This window comes from Mirounga leonina, unplaced genomic scaffold, assembly GCF_011800145.1.
Source record: "Mirounga leonina isolate KUSES-001 unplaced genomic scaffold, KU_Mleo_1.0 Mir_357, whole genome shotgun sequence".
NCBI classification, from domain to species: Eukaryota; Metazoa; Chordata; class Mammalia; order Carnivora; family Phocidae; genus Mirounga; species Mirounga leonina.
In genome coordinates, this window is record NW_023270702.1 from 5,043,079 (window position 1) to 5,067,226 (window position 24,148).

The window sequence follows — 24,148 nt, forward strand, 5'->3', positions numbered from 1 at the left end:
GCCCCAATGTTTGAGCTTTCAAATTCTGAGCAGTGGAGGGTCTGCTCTTTCACGTTTTCACTTAATACTTCACTGGCTCCTCTCCAAAACCTGCCTGACATGCAATTATTTTCAACCTACTTCACAGAAGGCCTGCTCCATTCATCTTCCTGTGGGTCAGATTTCCATTGAAACTGATAAAAGATTTTACTGTGTGAAACTTAAGTCAGTAGGGTTCAATGCAATGCTAAGCCAAGGTTTTTTGGGTTTATGGGGGCAGACATGAAATATGGTCCAGAGAGGGATGAAAGAGCATCCACGATCATATCTGAGGGGTTGGTAATGATCTGTCTGGAAAAAAAACCCAGACAGAATTATGGGTGGTGTTTACACTGTATGGGGAGAAAGGGGGCTGGCCAGGAGGGGGTGACGGTCAGAAGATCTGAACTCAATTTATGACTCTGGTACTTAAGGTAAAAGACTTTCTTCTTTAGAAATTAGTTCCTTTGACTATATAATGAGATAGAACTGGATAGACTTTATCACCTTGTCTCCCCTGCCTGCTTTTTCCCCATTGTTCCCTATTTTGTTAAATGGCATTGTTACCCTATTGACAGTCAGAAATCTGAAAGTTGGCTTTGACTTTTCTTCTCCTTTGCCCCATACACTGATTGCTCACCTGGTTTACCTCCTACATTTCTCTTGATCTCTTCAATCCTCTCTATCCTCTTGGCAACCAGACTAAGTGTAACTGCCTCCGTCTCTCCCCCTACAGCTAGACTGTCGAGGTTCAAGGCCACTTCACTGCCTCCCTGCCTTCAGCCTTGCTCCCCACCCTCTTCCCGGAAATGTGGTTCTCCTGAGAACAAAGTGATCTTGCAAAGAGAATCTGATCTTAGAATTAGGAGTCCTTAGAAATTCCAGATTCCTTAATTAAGCTTTTAAGATCTGTCTCCTGATAATTTTTCTAGACTCATCCCCTCACCACATTCTCTGATGTTTGCCCTTCAGTCACACTAAGCTTTTTTCAAATCTGCTGCTGCTGCCAAGCCTTTGGATACTACTCCCTTTGCTCAGGACACTTTCCCTTCTTCTTGAGTAGTCTGAAAATTTCTGAGTTCATTTGTGTCACTTCTCCGGCAGGCCTGAACTCTGTCTAGGCTGTGCTACACTCAGTACGGGTCAGTTTATTGTAATCATATTTGTATGCAAGTTTTTAAGTACTGATTTTTTAAAATTACAATGTGATTTGTTTGCACAATTTTTCTAGAGTAGTTTTCTCTTAAATCTTTTACAGTTGTCACATTCAACTGCTAATAGAGCAGCAATATTTTGGCAATGTGACTTTATCAAATCATTTCAAAGCCTTTAAGTAGTTTTCATGGAAACACACATACTCTTACTCTCATATTTCATCAATTGATTTAAGTTTAATTAAATTAATGTAATTACAGTAAGAAGTATAATGGAATCAGTGTTGTGGCTGCACATCACTAATTCTTGAAAAACATACAACCTAATCATTAAGTGGAGAAGCACTTGGATGTCATTTGGAATGTTTTAGGGAGGGAATGGGATTTAGCCTGTGACTTTAATAACCTACCTTTACTTCTAGAGTTACATTTCTTAACAGAAAAGACTGTTATTTTATTTACTATTATATTCCTAACATAAAGCACAGTACCAGTTCAAACATAATATGTAATTTTAAAAATTGCTACTAAATTAAATACAAGGTTGAACTCTAAAAACTATAGAGCTTATAATATTGCTAACACCTTCAAAATCTGGTAATTTTATTCATATTTAACTGTGAACACATTTATGGTTGTAATGAAATTATGAATCAAGTCAGGGTCAGGTTCTTGCATTATATTATCCTTGTGTTCTCCATAGTCAAGCGACTTAGCAGGCTGCTCGGTGAATAAGTGTTGAATGGTGTGTGTGTGCCTGCCTAGTCTGGTCTTGGGGGTATGGGGGTGCTGGTGGGGGCTGGTGTTAAGGCTTTGGGCACGACCTTAAACTTGGTGTATGAAAATATTAGCTCCAAATCCTCTTTATTAAGAGATAAGTGAGATTTTAACATAATTACAGAAATCAAAATCCATGATTATTTATTGCTAGTCACCGATAAATAATATCAGCTAAGAACCTTAATCCAAATAAATAAGGATCTAGGATTTTAAAACTAATTACTTGTGTTTTTTAGCAGGACGTATATCCTATTTTAGTCATCTTGGTCTTTCGACTTTCCTGAGAAGCACACCATTTTCAGTGAATTTCTCAGAAACTCATTTGCATTGATGATTTAGCTTCAGGGTAAATGGGAAAGAATCAGATTTTTAAAATTCGTGGGTTTATATTATGCCAAACAGCATGCGAGGGCTATATCCCCACCTCATTTGCATTCAGCCTAAGAAATAAGAGTGCACGTTTGGCCTGGTCCTGAACTGACTGGGTTGAGGTCTTTGCCGTATGGTGCTTTTTCCCAGAGCAGGTCCAGAGCGAAGGAAGGTAATTTCCTGATGGATGCTAAATCTCCCTTCCCACCCCTGGAACACTTCCAAGAGAGAAGAAAAAAAAGAAAAAAAAAGAGGAAAAGCAGGTGCAGCTATTCAGAACCAGATATAGAAAAACGGCAAGTAAATCATGGTCATAAAAATAATGACTGGCGGGCGCCTGGGTGGCTCAGTCGGTTAAGCGACTGCCTTCGGCTCAGGTCATGATCCCGGAGTCCCAGGATCGAGTCCCGCATCGGGCTCCCTGCTCGGCAGGGAGTCTGCTTCTCCCTCTGACCCTCCCCCCTCTCATGTGCTCTCTCTTTCTCATTCTCTCTGTCTCAAATAAATAAATAAAAAATCTTTAAAAAAATAAAAATAAAAAAAGTAAAATTAGAGTAGGGTCCCATTTTTAGCGTTGTGATGAAGATTAGTGGTGATATCTATTTGGATAAATGGGAACATAACAGGTACTTAATAATGGGTGCTCCTATTTTAGGCTATCACAATATATCATAAATAGTATAACTGTGGTAATAATGTATCATGCTTTAACATAAAAAATAATTTTTTATAATATTTACTTCTACAAACAAAATGTGGTATATACACATAATGGAACATTATTCAGCCTTAAAAAGGAAGGAAATTCTGACATGTGTTACAACATGGATGAACATTGAAAACATTACACTAAGTGCAATAACCCACTTACATGAGGTACAGAGAGTAGCCAAATTCATAGAGGCAAAAAGGAGAGTGGTGGTTGCCAGAGGCCAGAGGGAGGAGGTGTTTAATGGGTGTGCAGTTTCAGTTTGGGAAAATGAGAAAGTTCTGGAGATGGATGATAGTGATGTTCGCACAACGTGAATGGACTTAATGCTGCCGAATTGGACCCTTAAAATGGCTAACATGGTAAATTTTGTAGTTATGTTCATTTTACCCCAATAAGAAATAGGAGAAAAAATATATCCTTCTGCAAGAGGAACACATGATTATTAAAATCATTAAGAGAAAAAGCACAGTCTTAAGAGCAGCTCCTGCTTCTCCAGTCATATTTTTGACATTTTATATTAATTCCACCAAGAAGTCACTTTAGTCTTTATGTTTTATAAGAGTGAAAAGGTATGCCTGACTATTTTTATCCACAACATATGTTCCTATTTGAATTGGCAGGTAGGTATTAATCAATGTAGATATTCTAACAATACTGTCAGAGGAGAAATAATATTGTTGTGACACCAAGAGAACATTTTTATTATGCACATTACCTTGAAATAACATTTTTGCCAGGAAATTTGATGCAGCTTACATGTGATGCATGAGAGGAGAAGCCCAGCTAAAGTACATTAGTCCTGTGGGTCACACGTGATGTATAGCCCAACAGCCTGTGAGATACAAGGATATAATTAACTAGGGAGGTCATTCCATCACCGGGATCATATTTGGAACAAAGATGTATTCAGTTATGCTATTTACTCTTTTTATACTTCAACTCCTCATTTTTATAAGCTTTCCTTTCTATGTGATTTTTTAAAACTCCCATAAGGCCTTTTTCTTTTTTTTTTTTAAGAAAGTCTTTTTTTTTTTTAAGAGTTGCCTTGCATTCCAAACCCAAATCAAAACCATTGTGAATTTTGAAACATGACTTGCTTCTGACATTGAAACTTTTTTCCTTTCTTTTTTTTTTTTCAATTACTATAATAAACGTTAGATTTGGGAGAAAATTTTGGATATACTCAGAAGGCCTAGTGTATGTCTGTCTTTTCTATCTGCATGTGCTTTACTATTTCATTACATTCATACTTACTGAAGTTATCTTTTATTCTTGCATTTGTTCTGCCTCAATAAAATACCAGCTCTGGGCGCCTGGGTGGCTCAGTTGGTTAAGCGACTGCCTTCGGCTCAGGTCATGATCCTGGAGTCCCGGGATCGAGTCCCGCATCGGGCTCCCTGCTCAGCAGGGAGTCTGCTTCTCCCTCTGACCCTCCTCCCTCTCATGCTCTCTGTCTCTCATTCTCTCTCTCGCAAATAAATAAAATCTTTAAAAAAAAAATTGCTTTAATAAAATACCAGCTCTAATTATTCACCTTTGTCTCCCACCCTTGAGTTACATCAGACCCTCTTGGATGGCAGGAGGAATAGCAGATCTCTGGCCTTTGCTCTAAGCTCCTCCAAGCCCTTGCCTTTTCTGTAGGCCTAATAGTGAATATTTACCCATCCCTGCTCCTTCCAGAGAGCTCTGAACCTCTAAGCACTGAGATTTCTAAACTTTCAAGCAAGATCTTTTCATGTGCTGAATGTTTTCATCGGGAGTTTGGAGAGAGCAAGTCTCTACAACAGGCTTCTTTTCTATCTTGTCTTCTACTCTCCTGAGACATTTGGATCCTATTTTTATTTAACTGGAATTCTTCCTCAGGCAACATCTTCAGAGAGATTACAGGCGTGGCTACTTTCTAAGTTCTCCTATACTTGAAATCAATGGTCTTTTGTCCTAAAATAGAAATAGCAAGGGGGCCAAGATCAAAGGCTTTTTCTCTCAGAATTCTTTACACATTATTGCGACATCTTCCAGCATCTAATGTTTCACATAAGAAATTTAATTCAAGTCCTAGCCTCTTCCTAACGTTTTCATCCGAGAAGCTTATAAGAGTTTCTCTTTATCCTTGGAGTTTAGAAATTTCTCCAAAGTATGTTTAGGTATGCTCTTCTTTATGTGTTTCCTTTTTGATGTGAAAAGCAATTTAATACTTTAGGACTAGAAAATTTTGTCAGGTTCATGGGTTTCACTTTATATTTGTTTATTTCTCTCCACCAGTTCAGGTGTCCTTCCTAGATTAATCTTCCATATGATGCATGTTTCCCTCCTCATGTCCATGCTCTTCCTTTCTGCATTTCAAGCTTCCATTTGGGACCATTTGCTCTCTGAGCAAGGTACATCTTCTGGAATTATTTTTAATGAGGATATTTTGGTGGCAAACTAAGATCTTGCTTTTCTGAAATATGTTTATTTTACCATCATTTTTGAGAAACATTTGCTAGGCATCCAGTTCTAGGGTGTCACTTTGTTTCTCTCCCCCCTCTGAAGGTATTATTCTACTATCCTCTGGCTCTGTCGTTGCTGTTGTGAAGGCAGCCGTGAGCCTACCCGCCGTCCCTTCTTAGGAAATGTGCCCTTTTTTACTACCTGTTCTTAAGATCTTCTATTCATTCTCACTGTATTGAAGTTTCAAACACTATGTCTAGGTGTAATTTTCTAATTTGTTCTATCTCGTTTGGAATTCATTGTAATTTCTGATTCTGAGGATTAATGTCTTTCGAAAATTCTGAAAAGTCCTTAGCAATTGTACTTGAATTACTGCCTTTTCCTTATGTTCTCTGTTATACTCTGTGAAACTCCAATGAAACATTCGTTAGACGCTCTCGTTCAATTCTCAGTGTCCCCTTTGCTGTGTTGCACATTGTACATCACGTCGCTTCTCTCTGCTACATTCCCTATAACATCTTTCGCTTGATTCATCAATTTTGTTTTGTATAATTTACAATTTTACCCTTTCATTGAGGTTTTTACTCCACTGAGTTTTAAAATTTTCATTACGAATTTTATTTTTCAAAGCTACATTTCACTCTTTTAAAATCTACTTGGTCATTTTTATAGCTTCCTGTTTCTTGCTTATAATTTCAAACCACTTTTTGTTTCTTTAGACCTATTAAAAACCCCTTTTAAAAATACATCTCTAATAAGGGCATCTGGGTGGCTTAATTGTTAAGCGTCTGCCTTCGGCTCAGGTCATGGTCCCAGGGTCCTGGGATCGAGCCCCGCATTGGGCTCCCTGCTCCGCAGGAAGCCTGCTTCTCCCTCTCCCACTCCCCCTGCTTGTGTTCCCTCTCTCGCGGTCTCTCTCTGTCAAATAAATAAATAAAATCTTTTAAAAAAATACACCTCTAATAACTCCAATATCTTAAGCTTTGTGGGTGTAACTGTGCTATTTTTATCCCCATATCTGACTCATGGCATCTTGTCTCCTTGTGTGTTTTAGGATTTTTTTTCACGTGTGATCTCATATTCCTTGCAAAATATCTGTGGGAATTATGTGAGACCTGAGTTGAAGTTCAATTTGATTGTTTTGTTCTTAATTTTCTTTCTTGTATTTTCTTTTGATTTACTGTATTCTCCTCCCCTAAATTCTTAAATCATTAATTTGCAGTCTTGCTTCTTTTCTAAAAATGAATTTAAGGCTACACACTTTCTGTAAGCAATCCTTTAGCTACATTACACATGCATGTAATATTTTTCTTATCTTTTGAAATAAATATCTTCTGTTTATTTTTATGATTTCTTCTATGGCCTATCAGTTACTTAGGAGTTTTTTATTTAATTCCAAAACAAGTAAGACTTAAATTCTTTTTGGTTATTTATTTCTAACTTAATTGCTTTATTGTGGTTGTGGTTCTTAAGTACTGAGTCTTTGGAATTTATGGCCTAGAATATGGTGTATTTTCATAAAGGTTGTGTATGTTCTTAAAACGAATGTGTACCCCTGAAACAATACATTATATGTTAATTAATTGAACTTAAATTTTAAAAAAGTTAATCTTAAAAAAAAAAGAATGTGAAATCTCTAATTATTGAACAGAAATTTTTTTCTATCCTAACTGGCCTGTTACTGAAATGTGTTCATAAAACCATTACCGATGATCTGTCAAATTCTTCTTGCAACTCTTTTACTTTTTGCATCACGTTTTGAAACCATGTGATTTAGTACACACAAAATTAATGTTCATCTCAGGAAGATACAATCAGGAAGAAAAATTCATCATTATATAGTGCTCACTTTTACTTTTGCCTTCAAGTTTATTTTGTCAGGTATAAAAAGAGCTTCACCATCTTTCTTTTAATTAGTATTGGCTTGTAACTTTTTTTTTTACTTTTAACTTTCAAACTCTCTATCTGTTTATTTGCTCTCTCTTGTAAGCAACACATAGCGGCTTGTTTTTTTTCAACCCAGTTTGGTATTCTGGCCATTTGATTCACTACAATTACTCACATATTTGGCTCTACCATCTTGCATTTGTTCCTCTCTTTCCGTTTTCTCTTTTCTTCTTTTGAATTGCTTTTTTTTTCTCATTACATTTTTGCATCTATGCAAATAGATGAAAATGTACATGCTGTTGCCATGATTTTAAGAGATGGCCTTAAAATTTTAACATGCATGCTTAATTGAAAACCATCTAAATTTTGTCAATACCTTTATCTTTTCTGCAACACTAGGAAGACGTTTAAATGTTTAAAATGCTTACTATTCACCATAGTCTCTGCCAAGGTGCCCACTCCTCCAATTTGCTTACCTTCTTTTCCTCTACCACCGAACCCACCTGTCCATACCACACTGGCCTCCTTCTTGATTCTTGAACAGGCCATACACATCCTCACCTGAAAACTCCCCACCGGCTGATTCCTCTGCTGAAAACTATATACCCAAGATAACTGCAGGACTGTCTCTCACCTTTTAAACCTGCTTAATTTGAGACCTTCCCCACTATCTTATTTAAAATTGCACACCTTTTGGGTGCCTGGGTGGCTCAGTCGGTTAAGTGTCTGCCTACGGCCCAGGTCATGATCTGAGTCCTGGGATCGAGTCCCGCATCGGGCTCCCTGCTCGGCAGGGAGTCTGCTTCTCCCTCTCCCTCTGCCCCTCCACCCTGTTCATGCTCTCTCTCTCTCTCTCTCTCAAATAAATAAATAAAATAAAATAAAAAATAAAATAGGGGCCCCTGGGTGGCTCAGTCGGGTTAAGCGACTGCCTTCGGCTCAGGTCATGATCCCAGGGTCCTGGGATCGAGTCCTGCATCGGGCTCCCCCTGCTCAGAGGGGAGCCTGCTTCTGCCTCTGCCTCTGCTGCTCCCCCTGCTTGTGCTCTCTCTCTCGCTCTGTGTCTGTCAAATAAGTAAATAAAATCTTAAAAAAATAAAATAAAATAAAATAAAACTGCACACCTTTTAAGCACTTCCTAGCGGACCTCATTGCTTTGTTCTCCATACTACTTATCACCTTTTAGTATAATAAATAAAATCATATATTAAATAACTAGACTTTAACCTCCATGAGGAAAGGGATTTGTTTTTTGATGTTTTTTAAACTGCTGTATCCCAGTCCCTAGGACACTTTGAGGCTCATAATAGGCTCTTAATTATTATTAAACATTCAGTGAATCCAAGCCCCAAATTCAGATGAGAGCCAACCAATGTCCACAAGTAATTGAGGAATCCCACCCATCCTGCTTTTTTTTTTCTATCACTACCAGAACCATGGCTGAGACAGATGATTTCTATTGAGGTCTCTCCCTTTGAGGATTATTTGTACTAGTTCACCTTTTCCTAAGTGTGTCTCCTTTCTGCTCCTGACTTTATGCTGTCTCTCTAATCAGGCTCCGTGCTGTTCAGACCTTGCCCAGATCCCAGTTCCACATGTCCTGCCTCCTCATCACCGACATACAAGTTCTCATCTTCTTAGCCCACCAGCATCTATAGATGCCTCCAGGTGGTTTGGTGGCTTTAGCCTCACTGAACTCCCAGGACTGTGCTTAAAGTTTGCTCTTGCCCTCAGAAGATTTCTTACACATTTTTGAAGGCTTATCCATTCACTGGGAGTATTTTTAAATGAATTTTAAATTTTATTTTTAAACGAATTTTTAAATTTAATTTTAAATGAATCCTTAAATGTTTTATCTGGCATTTTCCAAAGTCTCTGACTCTCCATCAGGCAAGCTGGGATTGCCTTTTTGTGGTCTGTGAGATGGCGTGGCCTGCCTTTCTTCCATAGTCATCTATATCTTCTCTTCACTGGCTTATTTTTAACGTTTATCTCATTGAAAACTTGCGTCCAACCCTATACCCACCTTCCAAGTGTGATTTTTATGGCCCGTACTAGAAACCAAAACACTGAACAAAGACTAAAAAGTAGATGGAAAAAATCCAACGGACAATCCCGTGTTTGTTTTGTTTCGTTAGCGAAGCTTAAGCTGTCAGCAAGAACAGCGGTCATTTGTCCTGCCATGGAAACTTTGAACCTATTGCCTTAACCCTGTTGGTTCAGTTATACCTGCAGAACATCCCGAAAAAGCTGAAGCAGGAGATGGCAAGGTGAAAACAGCAGCTTGTCGAGCTTCCTGGTAACCACAAGATGAGAACAGCTCAATATAACCAAGCCAAGCCTGCTGTTCCAGGAGACACTGTTTGGGAGCCATCCCCTGTGATCTCCTTGCTTGCTGCAAGTAGAAAACTCTCCTTTCCTGAAAGCAACCTCGGTCAGGTCTTAGGAATTACACTCACCAAGTGACGGACTCCTTGTGTTGGGTTACAAAGCTACTTTGGCACAGGAAATCTTGAACTGCTAGTTTGGGAAGATTCACTTTGAGAATGGAAGCAGTTGGTATTTTCAATGCAATTGGCACTCTCAGTCTATTTAGATTAGGAGCCACCAGCAGAATATCTTCTTTAGGTTTTTTATTCTTCTATCTCTCCTTATAGATCGACTAGCTGTGGTCTGAGTTCATATCTCATTTGTACGATTGTGCCGAAAGTAGCAAGAAATAATCAGTACATGCCAACATTTTTTTCTACCATCTCCCCTAATTACATGCCTGGGTATGCAGAGATATAGATTTACCAAATATTTTGCTGTTGAATATCAATGATTACCTGCCAGTCTCCAGACTGCAAAATGTCTTCCTAAGATCCTTCCTCCCCTATTTGGCCAGTTTCGTATTTTAGGCTATGTTACTTACAGCATTTGTACTTCCAGATACAAAAATCCCTATCAGATAGGAAGGTACTTTCCTAAAAGCAATAGGAAAATGTGGCTTAGCACATAGAGACTTACGTATCTCAGGCAAAAAGTCTAGGAGTAGGAATACTCTTCGTATCTTTCCACATCATCATCCATTGTGCGTAGGTCTTAATCCCCATGGTGATCATGCCATGGTCCCAGCATAGCTAGTGCATCTTCAGGACTCATGTCCACATTCCAGACAGGACAAAGAAGGCAAGAACCATGAGGTGTACAGGATGAAAGGAAAGGTATCCCAGCCAAGTTTTCTTTGTCCCAAGTCCTGAGAGCCCCTCTCAGAGATTTCTGCTTACATCTCATTGGCCATAAGTGGACCATAGATTGAAAAAGAATCTAACAAGTAAGCATTTTTATTTATTCAGCATTCAATTTATGAAAGACAAACAAGAGATTAGCTATTGGGCAGGCAAATGGCAGTGCCTGACAAGTATTCTGCTATTATCAAGAATAAAGATATATATATATACTTAAGTATATATATATACTTAAGAAAAGATAGTCACTAAATACTGTTACAGTTGAAAAAGCAATTTGCAGAAGAATATACATATGAGTCCATTATTACAAAACAAAAACCGAAAAAAGCATAACTATTTATGTTTGTATGTACATGGAAATATGGAAATTATGGAAATGTACATGGAAATATTTGGGAAAAGTTATACCCTAAACAGGAATACAGCTAATAATACAGTGAAAATTATATTACAGATAATAAATAAGGATTACATTTAATAATTATAGCAAACATATACACAATATCTACAATATTAAATATTGCCAGGTACTGTTGTATTGAGCAAACATTAATTCATTTTATCTTCATAATCACTTTATAAGGTTTTATTAAGGTTACCCTTAATTTACAGATAAGGAAGTTGACACAAAAAGAGTTAAATAACTTGTCCAAGGCCACAGATTTAATAAATATTAGAGGTGCTGTTTACACCCAGAAAGTCTAGTCCACAGTCTGGGCACTTAATTCCTACAGTATGTATTATTTTATCATATAAAAAAAAATAAAGCAATTACCTCTTTTTAAAATCCATCCCAAAGGGGCGTCTGGGTGGCTCAGTCCATTAAGCGTCTGCCTTCTGCTCGAGTCATGATCTCAGGGTCCTGGAATCGAGCCCCGCATCGGGCTCCATACTCAGCAGAGAGTTTGCTTCTCCCTCTCCCTCTTTCTCTGCCCCTCCCCCTGCTTGTACTCTCTCTCTCTCAAATAAATTAAATACAATCTTTACAAAAATAAAAAAAATTAAAATCCACCCCAAAGGAGCAGTAACAGTAGCAACAGCAACAAAGCAGAAAGGGCACACATGAACTCTAAGCAAAACTGGGTTATCATTGCAGATTGTCTTCAGACCTCCCCAACTATGTTCTTACCTTTGGATTCCTTTTCATCTCCCTAAAAACCAAGGTTCTCCCCATACATACACCCAACCCAGGGAAGCTGCTCAGGATTCCAAACCCCAGCTTGATTCTCAATTTCCCCCAAGAGCAGCACCCCTATTTTTTCTCCACTTCTCTCTCATCTGTCCCCATACTTCAGAATCATGCCTTTTTCTTGACAAGTTGATAACTATAAGATAATGAGATAGTTATTTGCCCAAGGTGGTGAAAAAGTCTGAGAGTGTAGAGAAATGGAATCTAGCATTCCAATGTCTATAGAAATAACAAATACTTAGGTTGTTTTGAAGATCCCAAGGAGCTTCCACATACAGCTGCTCATTTAGTTCAGTCTTCCTGATAATTCTATGATGGTTTTTATTCCTATTCTACAGATGAGAAAACTGAGACCCCGTGAGGATAACTAACTTGTCCACCATGTTCTTGCTGCTAAGAGTGGCAGAGCTGATACTAAGTCTGATTATTCTTTCCCCAAACTGCAGCCACCTCCTTTTATATAAACTTCCTCTGTCAGGAATTTCCACATATGTTACCAATGAAATCTGTGCCTAGAATAGTGAAAATTGATGATCACTGCTGGAAAAATGAAGCTTGAGAGTGAAAGAAATAGAGGATAAAAAAGGCATGCCATTTACACACAACCGTTTCATGCACAGTGGCATATTTTTTTTTTTAGATTTTATTTATTTATTTGAGAGAAAGAGAGCATAAGCAAGAGTGGGGGGACAGGCTCCCCACTGAGCAGGGAGCCCGATGTGGGGCTCCATCCCAGGACCTCAGGATCATGACCTGAGCCCAAGGTAGGCGCTTAACCAACTGAGCCACCCAGGTGCCTCCTCAGTGACATATTTTGATTAAAACCATCTAAATAGCCTTTGGGCCTGTCTCACTTTAATTTTGACATAGTCTTGTAGTTTATGCTACTAGAAAATATTTATTTCTAAAACTCTATTTTTCCTTTTTTCCTAAATACTTAGCTCCTCTGTTGCTGTATCTAGAAAGAAAAGGTTATTATACCTGACTGCTGATATGGGGGATCTACGTTAGTAATAATCATGTGTTACAAATAATTTTATAAAACATGGTATAACTAAAAGATGCAAGTTTTAAAGGTAGAGAAGGATCTTATAAAAATAAAACTTGTGCCCATAGTGCATTGTGAAGAGTTTGTTGCTTTAAGAAAGGCAAATATGGGACGTGTTTAGAGATCTGACCATGAAATGATGCAAGACAGGCCTTTGTTTCTGCAGTAAATTTGCATCAAAAGAGCAAACAAAGGGATCTCAAAAGGTTGCTCAACTTCAAATTCTCTGAGAAGACTTTTATACCTGAAGGGAGAAGTTTCTGAAGAGGAATATCTTGACTGACACTTGATTTCCACCACTGTGACCCCTAACTTGGTTCTGAACACATTGTGGAGCCACACTAGAAAATCTAAGCAGCTTTTAATTGATAAAATCTGATGTTGGACATTTAAAGTGCAGTAACTGGAAAGTCTGTGAAATATGTTGAATTGATACAGTAATTGAGTCCTGGAATTCAGAACTAACAGGAACCTGAGAATGTATTTTAAGGATATTTCTTTGCCAATGCTTAGGAAAGACTCCTTTCTCCTTGCTAGGCCCCCAAATCATTGACAGATTATTTTATAAGGCACAAAATTTTAGAACTTGGAAAAGCAGGTATCAGTCAAAACAGTTTTTCAACAGGGTCCCTTTTATTTTCAAGGTGTTAGGTAATTACTGGATACTATCTGAACTGGTTTGTCAGCTCTCTACTAGTGAGGTTTCTTTCTATGAGCTAATTCATATGTCTCAGGAGAAAAGAACCCCTATTGAACCCCCATCGTTCCCCCCTCTGCCCTGTCAAGTAGGCTCACAAAGGTCAAGTTGTATATACAACCTGCTCACTGCATCTCTCCTCCTCAGTGACCTGCCTTCCTCTTTTAGATCCAAAATAATTCACAGGAAAGATGCTTCACTGTAACTTTTCCTTTCGAATTTGGGGTGCTAAGAGGCAGGCTTCTTCTACTTTCCAATAAAAATATTTGCAAGCATCCCAAAATTCTCATAACATCTCAAAACATAACTCAAGATATGAAAGCCACAGACCACCTCATGCATTCCTTCTCTCTCCTTGCAGAGATTTTCTCTTCTTATAGAACTTACATAGATTATTTCTTTGTCTCAAGCCTCATAAAACTGTGTGCTCTCAGATGCCATTTGTCAAATCCATCTTCTTTCCTGGCGAAGGAAGAATAGTTACTGGGCAAATGGTCTGGAAGCATATACACCTGCAAGTCAGGATTGCTTAAAGACCCATCTAGGGCACCTTTCAAACTAACGCTGGAAATAGCTTCACAGCATCCTCCACAGATGTTTGATTATGGAACCTCTGCCTGAACTCCTGGCATGAGCAGCCAGGGAGAGAGGGGTACTCATTACTTCTGAAGTGTCTCTTCACACTCTAGGAGCAGTCTCTTTATGTTGAGCCATTATGTTGAACCCCCTACTATAACAATTCTCCAGTTGTCTTAGCCTTGTTTCTGGAGTCAGCTGAGAGAATATCCTCTCTTTATTTCCATTTCCATACCCTGTGACCTGTGTACTTTTTTTTCCCATACCGACTCTTTATAAGCCCTTTTGTAAAGCTCTACATTCTCAGGAGGTGGTGTCAGCATTGAAGATGTCTCACCTATCAGTTACTAGAATCACATTAGCTTTAAAGGAAATAAAATTACTTCTGCTACGGCAGACCCTAAGATGAACATGAAGTTTGCGGTGACTTTAAGCTTGAAGAAAATTCATTTACACACACACACGCACACTGACCTACTATCTATCACTGTTCTGATTTCATCTGTGACCTAGTTTGTAGCTTCCAAAATTTTACATTGCTGTGGGAAGCTCATTCTTGAAGATATTTAGCTTTCTCACATTATACTTTATATAAAACCTTGGCTGTGTGTGAGGCTTCTCATTTATCTCAGGATCTCCTCAGCACTGTGATTTTTTTAAATTGAAATTTTCTGTTTGGCAGTTCAGGAATTCCGAAATAACAAAATATGCATGATATTGAAGATGGGCCATGAAAAATCCTGGTTGACATGTATTCAATCCTCATGGATTCAGATTGTAAACTGAAAGAAAAATCCCACTCACGTGCAATTGTTTTCCATTTCATTGAGCCTTGCGTATTACTCACTAAGAATGAAGGGCAATTATTTTTTTTAACTTAAATTCAATTAGCCAGCATATAGTACATCATTAGTTTCAGATGTAGTGTTCAATGATTCATCAGTTGCGTATAACACCCAGTGCTCATCACATCACGTGCCCTCCTTAATGCTTATCACCCGGTTACCCCATCCCCCACATACCTCCCCTCCAGCAACCCTCAGTTTGTTTCCTAGAGTTAGGAGTCTCTCATGGTTTCTTCTTCCTTGAAGACTTCCCACTCAGTTTTCCCTCCCTTCCCCTATGATCCTCAGCACTGTTTCTTATATTCCACATATGAGTGAAGAAGGGCAATTATTTTTAATAATAGGGGCAAAATGGGAAGGCGTTCCATTTATTAATTAAAAATTATCCCTTGATTTAAAAGCCAATGTATCCAGAAGAATTTCTGAACTGATTTTAATACATTTTTATCTCCAGCCTGAAGACCAGGTTTATAGCTAAATATAGTAACAAAGGGATATTTTAAAAACAAGCCTTGACAATCAAGTGTCATTCAACTGACTTGTCAGAAGTATCTATTCTCATGTCCCTTGTTGCTCATAGTTTCATAGGATTCCAACCTTAGGGCAAACTACCACACATTTCTTCCTAAGAACATACGCTGAAGACACTCTTTGCCTTTTTCCTTGCTAACAGCAATCCAACAGTGTTTGTAATGATGGAACAAGAAACCACAGCAGAATGTCTTACTTGTACACGCATGTTTTTATTTAACAGAAAAGATGACTCCACAGGCCGGGGCTTCTGCCACTGAGACCCTAACTCAGGAGGAGCATCAGATGCAGAGAATGATGGCAAAGCGTTTGAAAATCATCAAGGAGCTGATACAGACGGAAAAAGACTACCTCAATGATCTCGAGCTGTGCATTAGGGAAGTGGTTCAGCCCTTGAGAAATAAACAGGTAAGTGCAACTTGGAGGGTCCCCCCCAACCATATCCTAAATAAGATCACCAGCACCATGAAATCAAATCATCCAAGTGATAGTATCTGCCGCAGTGAGGGTGGAGGGATGGGCCCTTTTCCTTGAGGCCTGGGTTTGCGGTGGTGGAAGGTAGCATCAGATTCGTGTTTCCAGTGTCAGCAGAGGGACACCCAGAGTCCCTCCATTTGGCCAAGAAAACTGTATTCCAAAATATGGGGAAAAGGAAGATCACAGTTTCTGCCACTTTGAAATTTCTATAGGTTCTTTCTTGGATTCTTATGGAACTGTGAGCAATAGGTTTTCAGCAGTTTAGGAGCAAAGCACTTAATTTGATTCAAAGATGATCAAAGATCTGGAAGAAAAAAAATGTGTTTCTCCCCCCCCCCCCCATTGAGAGCTCAATTAAACTTCAGATTATTTAGCCAAGTAAAATTCAACATAGAAATTAACCTGAATGTAAGGTAACACTTGAAGTGTTCATAAGTTAATCATTCTCCTCCTTTTTAATCAAGGCCTTTTCAGGGATTTTCCTGTAAGGAATTAGAGTATAGGTACAAGGATATATGATTCATATATATGTGCATGTATTAAGTACCTGATATTGTAACTGGCACCGTTCCCAGCTCTGGGGTTACAGTTCAGTACAAAACAAAGTCCTGCCCTTATGGGGTTTACTTTCCAGTGGGAGAGAGGAAGAGTCAGACAATAACTAATAAATTAATAAACAAACATAAATTAAAACAGATGGTGGCAAGTATAGTGGAGAAAACCAAAGTAGGGATGAGGGATGGAGCATGGGCACAGAGTGGTGATGTTTCTATTTCAAATACGGTAGTAAATGCAGACCCTTCCAATCGGGGACATTACAGCCAAGAACTGAAAGGGGTAAAAGGTGTTCCAGGTTGAGGGGAGAGCAAGAACAACGACCCTAAGGAGTGATAACCTAATCACTAGGGTGGTAAACAGTCCTCACACACAATTGAAACAATACACAAAAGCATAAACTAGAAAGTAAAGATGATCAGAATTCACCTGCTTAAATATAATCACCGTTCACATGGTTGGGAAACATCCTTGCAGGCATCAATTGGGACATTTACATACACACACACACACATACACACAAACCCATATACATTTTGAACATATATTTTTACATAAATGTAATCAAAACTACACATGCCATTTTATAACATAATCGTTTCATTCAGCAATCTGTTGGATGTTTCTTTTCATGACTACTGACACATACAAATGTTTTTCTACTGTTACTGATGCTGAGACACTCTTGTGATTTGGGTATTGTCACCTCATCTCCTTAGAATAAATTCCTAGAAGTGGAATTGCTAGATCAAAGGGTACACATATTAGGGATTTTGATAAAAATTTGTTAGCTGACAACCAAAAAGTCGATACCATTCTAATTTTCATTCTCATTAACAGTGCTTGAGAAGTCAAAATACCTTTTTGTTTATTCATTAGCCATTTCTCTTCTCTTCAATCCCTATTCATATTCATGTCTCTTGCCCTTTTAAAAAGATATGGTTTATCTTTTTCTTATTGTTTTACAAAACCTCTTTATATATTAAGGGTATTCTTTTTTCATCCCACATGTTACAACTAATTTTCTCAGTTTGTCTTTTGCCTTCTAGTAAGATAAAAACAAAGAGGGAGGCAAACCATAAGAGACTCTTAACTATAGAGAACAAACTGAGGGTTGCTGGAGGGGAGATGGGTTGGGGGGGGATGGGGTAACTGGGTGGTGGGCATTAAGGAGGGCACTGAGTGTTATATGCAACTGATAAATCACTAACTCTACCCCTGAAACTAATAATACACTATATGTTAACTAAATTGAATTTAAATAAAAATTTTTTTAAAATAACCTTATTTAAGGTTAAAAAGTTAAACCTTGTTTAAGTTTTATGCATTTAATTTTGCTGGGTTTAAGTGACCAAATATATTTAATTTTATGGCTTCTGGGTTTGGCATCTTAATACATACATACATTTTGATTACAAAAATATTGTCAGCCAGTTGTCCCAACTTCAATTATTACATCTTTCCCCCAGTACTTAAAATATCCAGAAGCAGAGTTTATGTTAACACAAGATTCCTCTAAGAAATACTAGAAAAAATAACTGGCCTACAAATTAGGGAAAACCAGTGTAGATCAAGGTGACCTTAGATATAAATGTTAGGTTTGGTTTTGGTTTTGATTTAAGACAATGTATAAAGAAAAGTGGCAAAGCAGACTTTGAATTTTTCCTTCATACCGGGTCACTTTTAGTTTTACTTCTTCACGACTTTCAATAGGTAATTACTACTGGTCAGGACCATTCCAAAGGCTTCATTGGTATTCATATTTAATCCCCTCCTGGTTCTCAAGTTGGAAGGTAACTGTCCACTTTCTGAATCTGGAAATCTCTTATTCATCCTGTAGGATTAAGAATAACATTAATGGTCATGATAGAAAGTTGCTCTCTGGGTTCATTGCTAAATATATAAAAATATTTTTGGTGTTTTTCATTTAATATAAACTAGTTGTGTCTGATGTAACCTCTGTTCTGGCAGATATTAATGGTTATTAATGTTTATTTACATACTTATGAAAATATTAATTTTAAATGCACATAGCATCAGACTCCAGACTCGACCACAACCCACCCTCCCTTATGGTGAGGGTTTACCGGTCACTCCTATTTTCTGAAAAATTTAGAACCTCGTCCACTGCTCCATACCTTCTCCCTCTCTCCAGGTCCGACATCAATGTCAGGTCATTTCAATAATCAGGCAAATGGCCCGCGCAACCTCCAGGCCTCTCCACCAGTTCCTTGACTTGCTGGCATCCTGAGATCTTTCCTTCAACCCCATCTTAGCCCCTCACTCCAGGCACCACTCCCTAGGGCTGTCATTCTATTTCTTCACCCCCTCAAAATCAGAATTTCAGGCTTACCATTCTCTAGCCCACTCCCACTGGTTCCCTCTCCCTGACAAGTTTTGGATGCCACCAGGGCTAAGGTCCTTTCTCATCATTTCATTGAGAAAACAGACACAATAAGAAGATGCACTCTCCCAACACTACACCTACCAACTTACCTGCATCTCTACCCATGTCAGCTGTCTAATGGTTCTGCTTCTAATTAAGCACAACTTTTCTTCTAATGCCGTGGATTCTATCCCCTCAGGCTTCTTCAAGGATTTCATTCCTGCCAGTGTCCTTTCTTCCTCCTGTATATTGATTTTACCATCACCAACCTTATTGGATCAATCTCATCACCATTACCTGATATCTTAAAAAAGCAAAAACTCTCTCTTGTCTATATTCTCTTTCCCTGTTTAAGTTAGATGTGAAATATTTAATATGTATAAAACCATATGTGACTAAGACATTTCAAAATAAGCACAATTTACCAGAAGTCTGTCCTTGTGATGAGTTAATGATCAGTATTAAAAAAGACAGTATGGGGCACCTGGGCGGCTCAGTCAGTTAAGTACCTGACTCTTGATTCTGGCTCAGGTCAAGATCTCAGGATCTTGAGATGGAGCCCTGTGTTGGCTCCATGCTGGGCGTGGAGCCTGCTTAAGATTCTCTCTCTCCTTCTCCCTCTGCCCCTCCCCCACATCGTGCATGCTTTCTAAAGAGCACAGTTTTGTATCAAATGGAATAAGGTTATTCAGTATGCAAATGTTCTCAATTTTAACCCGTCTACCACACTGGTGAGTTAAACTGGCCCCATCAATGTACATGCCATGGCTGAGCTATAATCTCATATATGCACTCTGATCGGTGTTTGTGTTTTTTACTTTCATCGTTTTTCTTATTTTTTGCTTCCTACATAACTCTTAGAGCAATTCTCAGAATTGGTGTTTCAGACCGTGTAAAATAAAACATTTCCATCATGGTGACATGTAGTTTATCTGGCATGTTTAACTTCTACTCTCAATACTTTGAATTACCGTTCTCACACTTCTAACTCCTATTTCCCTTGTTATTCTATTCAGATGGTTTATAGCTTGTTGATTTTTCACATCTGGCACTTCTCTTTGCTGAGATCTTTCAGTGCTCTCTGTCTGCCTCCTTGTGGAATTTGGTTTCAGTCTAGTGGTCTACTTGTCCTCTCCGCTCATGTTGAAATAGTAGTTATTCCGAGCTTTCTCAGAGTTCTCCTATCCAGTCCACCTTTCCCCCACTTCTTAATGCTTTTAACCTTGACTAAGTAAATAGATGCTCAGGAACCCAGATAAAACATTTATGAGTGCCAAGGTAGTTAATTTATGCCATGAATTTATTAACTTTACCACTTTTCAATGTTCATTAGCTCCTTTTTGTCCTTACTTCCCTTCTGTTTAAATACCATTGTCTTTGCACACAAGCCACCTGTCATCAGTTAGTGTCAAAATTTATAAGTTAACACATACAATGTTTATGTAACCATGGGAACTATCTGTAAACCACGCTTAGCTAAATCTGAAGCAACGTCAGTAAATATCGTACATGTACAAGTTAGTCTGGAAGGGACTTCGGGAAGTCACCTATTCCATGTCTTTTCTCTTGTCCAGAAGACAGTCTTTGCCTCCATTGCTGAAAAGACTATCTTTGCCCTATTGTACTGCCTCCAGGTCTTCTCTCGATACATCTGATTCATTCTTTTCAGTCCCAGAAGAAACAAGGTAGTATATGGAAGTTAAAATTGGAAGGAGGAAGTGGAAAACTGAGAAAAGCACTAGGTTATCTGAGGGCGCTTGCATGAATGAATCAGGGTACCAGTGAGTGTCTAGACCCGGCCCTTGAGTTGGCAACTGTTCTGTGACAATCATGGTTACAAATCTTAAAAACCGTAACTTCGGGGCTTTTCCATAAACAAAACTTCACCTAACTGTAATCAGGGTCAAACTCGGCAGTTACATCTTTAATTGCAGCATTGTGAGAGGTTTTGCAAAGAAGGCAAAAATTATCGACAACATTCGGTGTTGAAACGTTTAGTGGGAAAACAGGTTCTAGTTATTTATTATCCAAACACAGCAATAGGAGAGATTGTACATTTTTGGCAGTAAGTCAAAATAAATCAAAGCCGGAGCAAACTAATCTAACAATGGAAAAGAGCTTTTTGTGTAAGGAAGGGACCAAAAAATGTTTGAGAAGAGTAGTTGGAGGAATCTAAATACGTGTTTTTATTTTTCTTTGTTTTTAATTATTTCTTGAATTTTAAAAATTTACATAATACAAATATACCAAAAATCTCAAGGACACAATAGTGTCTCATAGTTATTCAATTTCCTTCTCTAGAAGACCATTACTAGCTTCTTTTTACCCTTCCAAGGGTATTGCATTTATAAGTGTATATGTTTGAATGTACATTTAGTAGATTTTTATTTATATTATATTCTATTTATTTATTGTTCATATTATCTGATTTGTGAATTATGAAATTTTGTGTTTTCAGAAAGAAGGGCAAAAATAATCTATAATTTTGTGTTGATAAGAGTTCAATTGGGGGGCTCCTGGGTGGTTCAGTCGTTAAGCGTCTGCCTTTGGCTCAGGTCATGATCCCGGGGTCCTGGGATCGAGTCCCACATCGGGCTCCCTCCACGGGAAGCCTGCTTCTCCCTCTCTCACTCCCCCTGCTGTGTTCCCTCTCTCACTGTGTCTCTCTCTGTCAAATAAATAAATAAATAAATATTTTTTAAAAAAAGAGTTCAATGGGATTTTCTGTTCAAATTTGTGTACCTTATATTGCAGTAATTTTTTATAGCAGTAATTTTGAAAAGAATTTTTATTATACAGAATATATAGAAGAAAATAATCACCCATAGCTCTACACTTAGAAGTAAGTATTGTAAATATTTTTGTTTATTGACTAAGCATATACGGATGCTGGAGTCCAGCTCCAGCAGGGGTGGGTCTCTCGTAGGAAAGGACGGCATGGGCGAATGAGGAGACACAGACACAGGGTCAGGTTGCAAGCATCTCCTCCTGATAGCCTCAGAGGAACTTTATTTATATGTTAGGATTTTTTTGTTTTTCCAAATCTTAGATCATTTTCTGGATTACAGACATAGCCTTCTTTCATTTTTCCTTTGTAATGATTAACATGACCTTTATTGATTTCCACTTACTGGCTTTCGCTAAAACTAAAAAACTAAGCAAAGAGAAAGGTGCCAGACAGAGCGTGACCGTCTTGTTATTTTGTTCTATAGAAACTAATTCTTCGTGGAATTAGTTTCATTATGATTGCTTGGATAGGCGTAACTAAGATGAGTAGTCACTTTATCATGAAACCCCAGAAATATTCCCACAATTATAAAGATTGCCATAAACAAAATGAAAGAGAATAGCAGGAGCCAGCCCAGAAATATTCCCACAATTATAAAGATTGCCATAAACAAAATGAAAGAGAATAGCAGGAGCCCGCTGTGGAGTCTCCTGTTTTCAGGATCGTCCCCCATACTTGGACTTTGTCAAACAGCATGAGCAGCTTGGCTCGCGCCATACAGACATACCCAAATATTTTGTGAAATTGGAATCATACCCTATATGCCATTATGGAGTCTCGTCTCCCTGAAAAATATGTTGACATGTTTTGTTTTGTTTTTTTTTAAGATTTTATTTATTTGAGAGAGAGAGAATGAGAGACAGAGAGCATGAGAGGGGAGGGTCAGAGGGAGAAGCAGACTCCCTGCCGAGCAGGGAGCCCGATGTGGGACTCGATCCCGGGACTCCAGGACCATGACCTGAGCCGAAGGCAGTCGCTTAACCAACCGAGCCACCCAGGCGCCCCGACATGTTTTATTTTAACCCAGAAAACAAATACTAATTTAAGTGGAAAATGTTTTCTTTTATTTATTGGGAGACCATACCTTTGAGGAAAACAGTATCAATGCTCTCTCCGGATGCCGAGCCCCCAGCTGGAAAATGGCTCCGCCAGTGTTATCACGCAGGTCCAGGTTAACAGTGGGGTGTTCAGGGTCATGACGGCAGGGACGACACTATGTCCAGCAGTTGTTCTGTATGACATACGCGACGTATCACGCTGTAATAACACGCTACCGTCCTTCTCTCTCAGGATCCAAAGAGGGGGAGGCAAGTCCTAAAATAGGGAATCATAAAAGACAGGGAATTGGAGAGGACAAATCCCTCCCAAAGGGGTAGGGAAGGGAAGGGATCACAGAACCCAGGGCATTCAGCTTCCTGCTGTGCCTCCCACCCAAGTGAAGTTGCTGTAGTTTAAACTATGGGATCAGCCCTGTTATAGAAGCTTATGTAAGAGGAGGGTTTGCCAAGCCCACAGAGCACAATGTAGATAAAATCATCGCAGAAAGGAGACTGGGAGGAGGGGGCATAAGTGCATTATAATAACGAAAACACTGTTGGAATATTGTAATACCACGAAAATCTATATACAACAAAAAGATGGCCATGGCCCAATTTATGTCCTATGAATTGAAGCTATCATCACTACATTTTTAGTTTGGTAAATGATTTTTATATCCCTTTGGAGTTTGCTGTTATTTTAAGGGCGCCCTCCTCACCGGAGTGAACCCATTGTTGTTCTATATGAAGGGGGCTGTAGCTTCAGCACTTGTTCTGGAAATCACCTAGCCGTCCGTCTCCTGCCCTCTCTTTTGAGGTTTCTAGTTGGACGTCCCTGGTATCTGTCTTGACAGCTCAAAGCTGGGTTCTACCTCAGTAGTGTCTACCCTCTGGCTGCCTCACCGTGTGACCAGCGTTCCCATGATTTTTGAATGTTGAACCAGCCTTGTATATCTGGAATAAATCCCACTCAATCATGATGTATAATTCTTTATATACATTGTTGGATTCACTTTGTTAATATTTTGTGGAGGATTTTTGTATCTATATTCATGAGAGATTTTGTCCACAGTTTTCTTTTCCTGTAATATCATTGTCTGGTTTTAGTATTAGGTTAATTCTGGCCTCTTATAATCACCTAGCTACTCTTCATGTATCTGGTAACTTCCAAAATTTTCAGATTGTATTCTGGGCCTCAAAAATATTTCACCTTGGCACACTGACCATAAATTTCTTAAAGTCAACTACTTTCTAAAACTGTTTCCTCCGTAAAAATTGCCCTTCACTAAGTGGACTCAAGATGTTAATTGCTCATAGACATGTCTCATTTATGCAGATAGTCACCATACTCCATTCATAGTATGTTCTACCATATCACATCAAAATCCAATGCACATGTACTGTACTTTTGCAAGATATTATAACTGGGGAAACTG

General features: G+C 38.6%; 1 protein-coding gene across 1 annotated transcript in view; it reads left to right on the forward strand.

The window, feature by feature from the left end:
• ARHGEF38 (Rho guanine nucleotide exchange factor 38) overlaps positions 1 to 24,148 on the forward strand; it is a 130,321-nt gene that overhangs the window by 15,872 nt on the left and 90,301 nt on the right. The window contains exon 3 of the mRNA XM_035030132.1: positions 15,693 to 15,877. Coding sequence (XP_034886023.1) covers positions 15,693 to 15,877 — 185 coding nt within the window. The remainder of the gene's footprint in view (positions 1 to 15,692; positions 15,878 to 24,148) is intronic.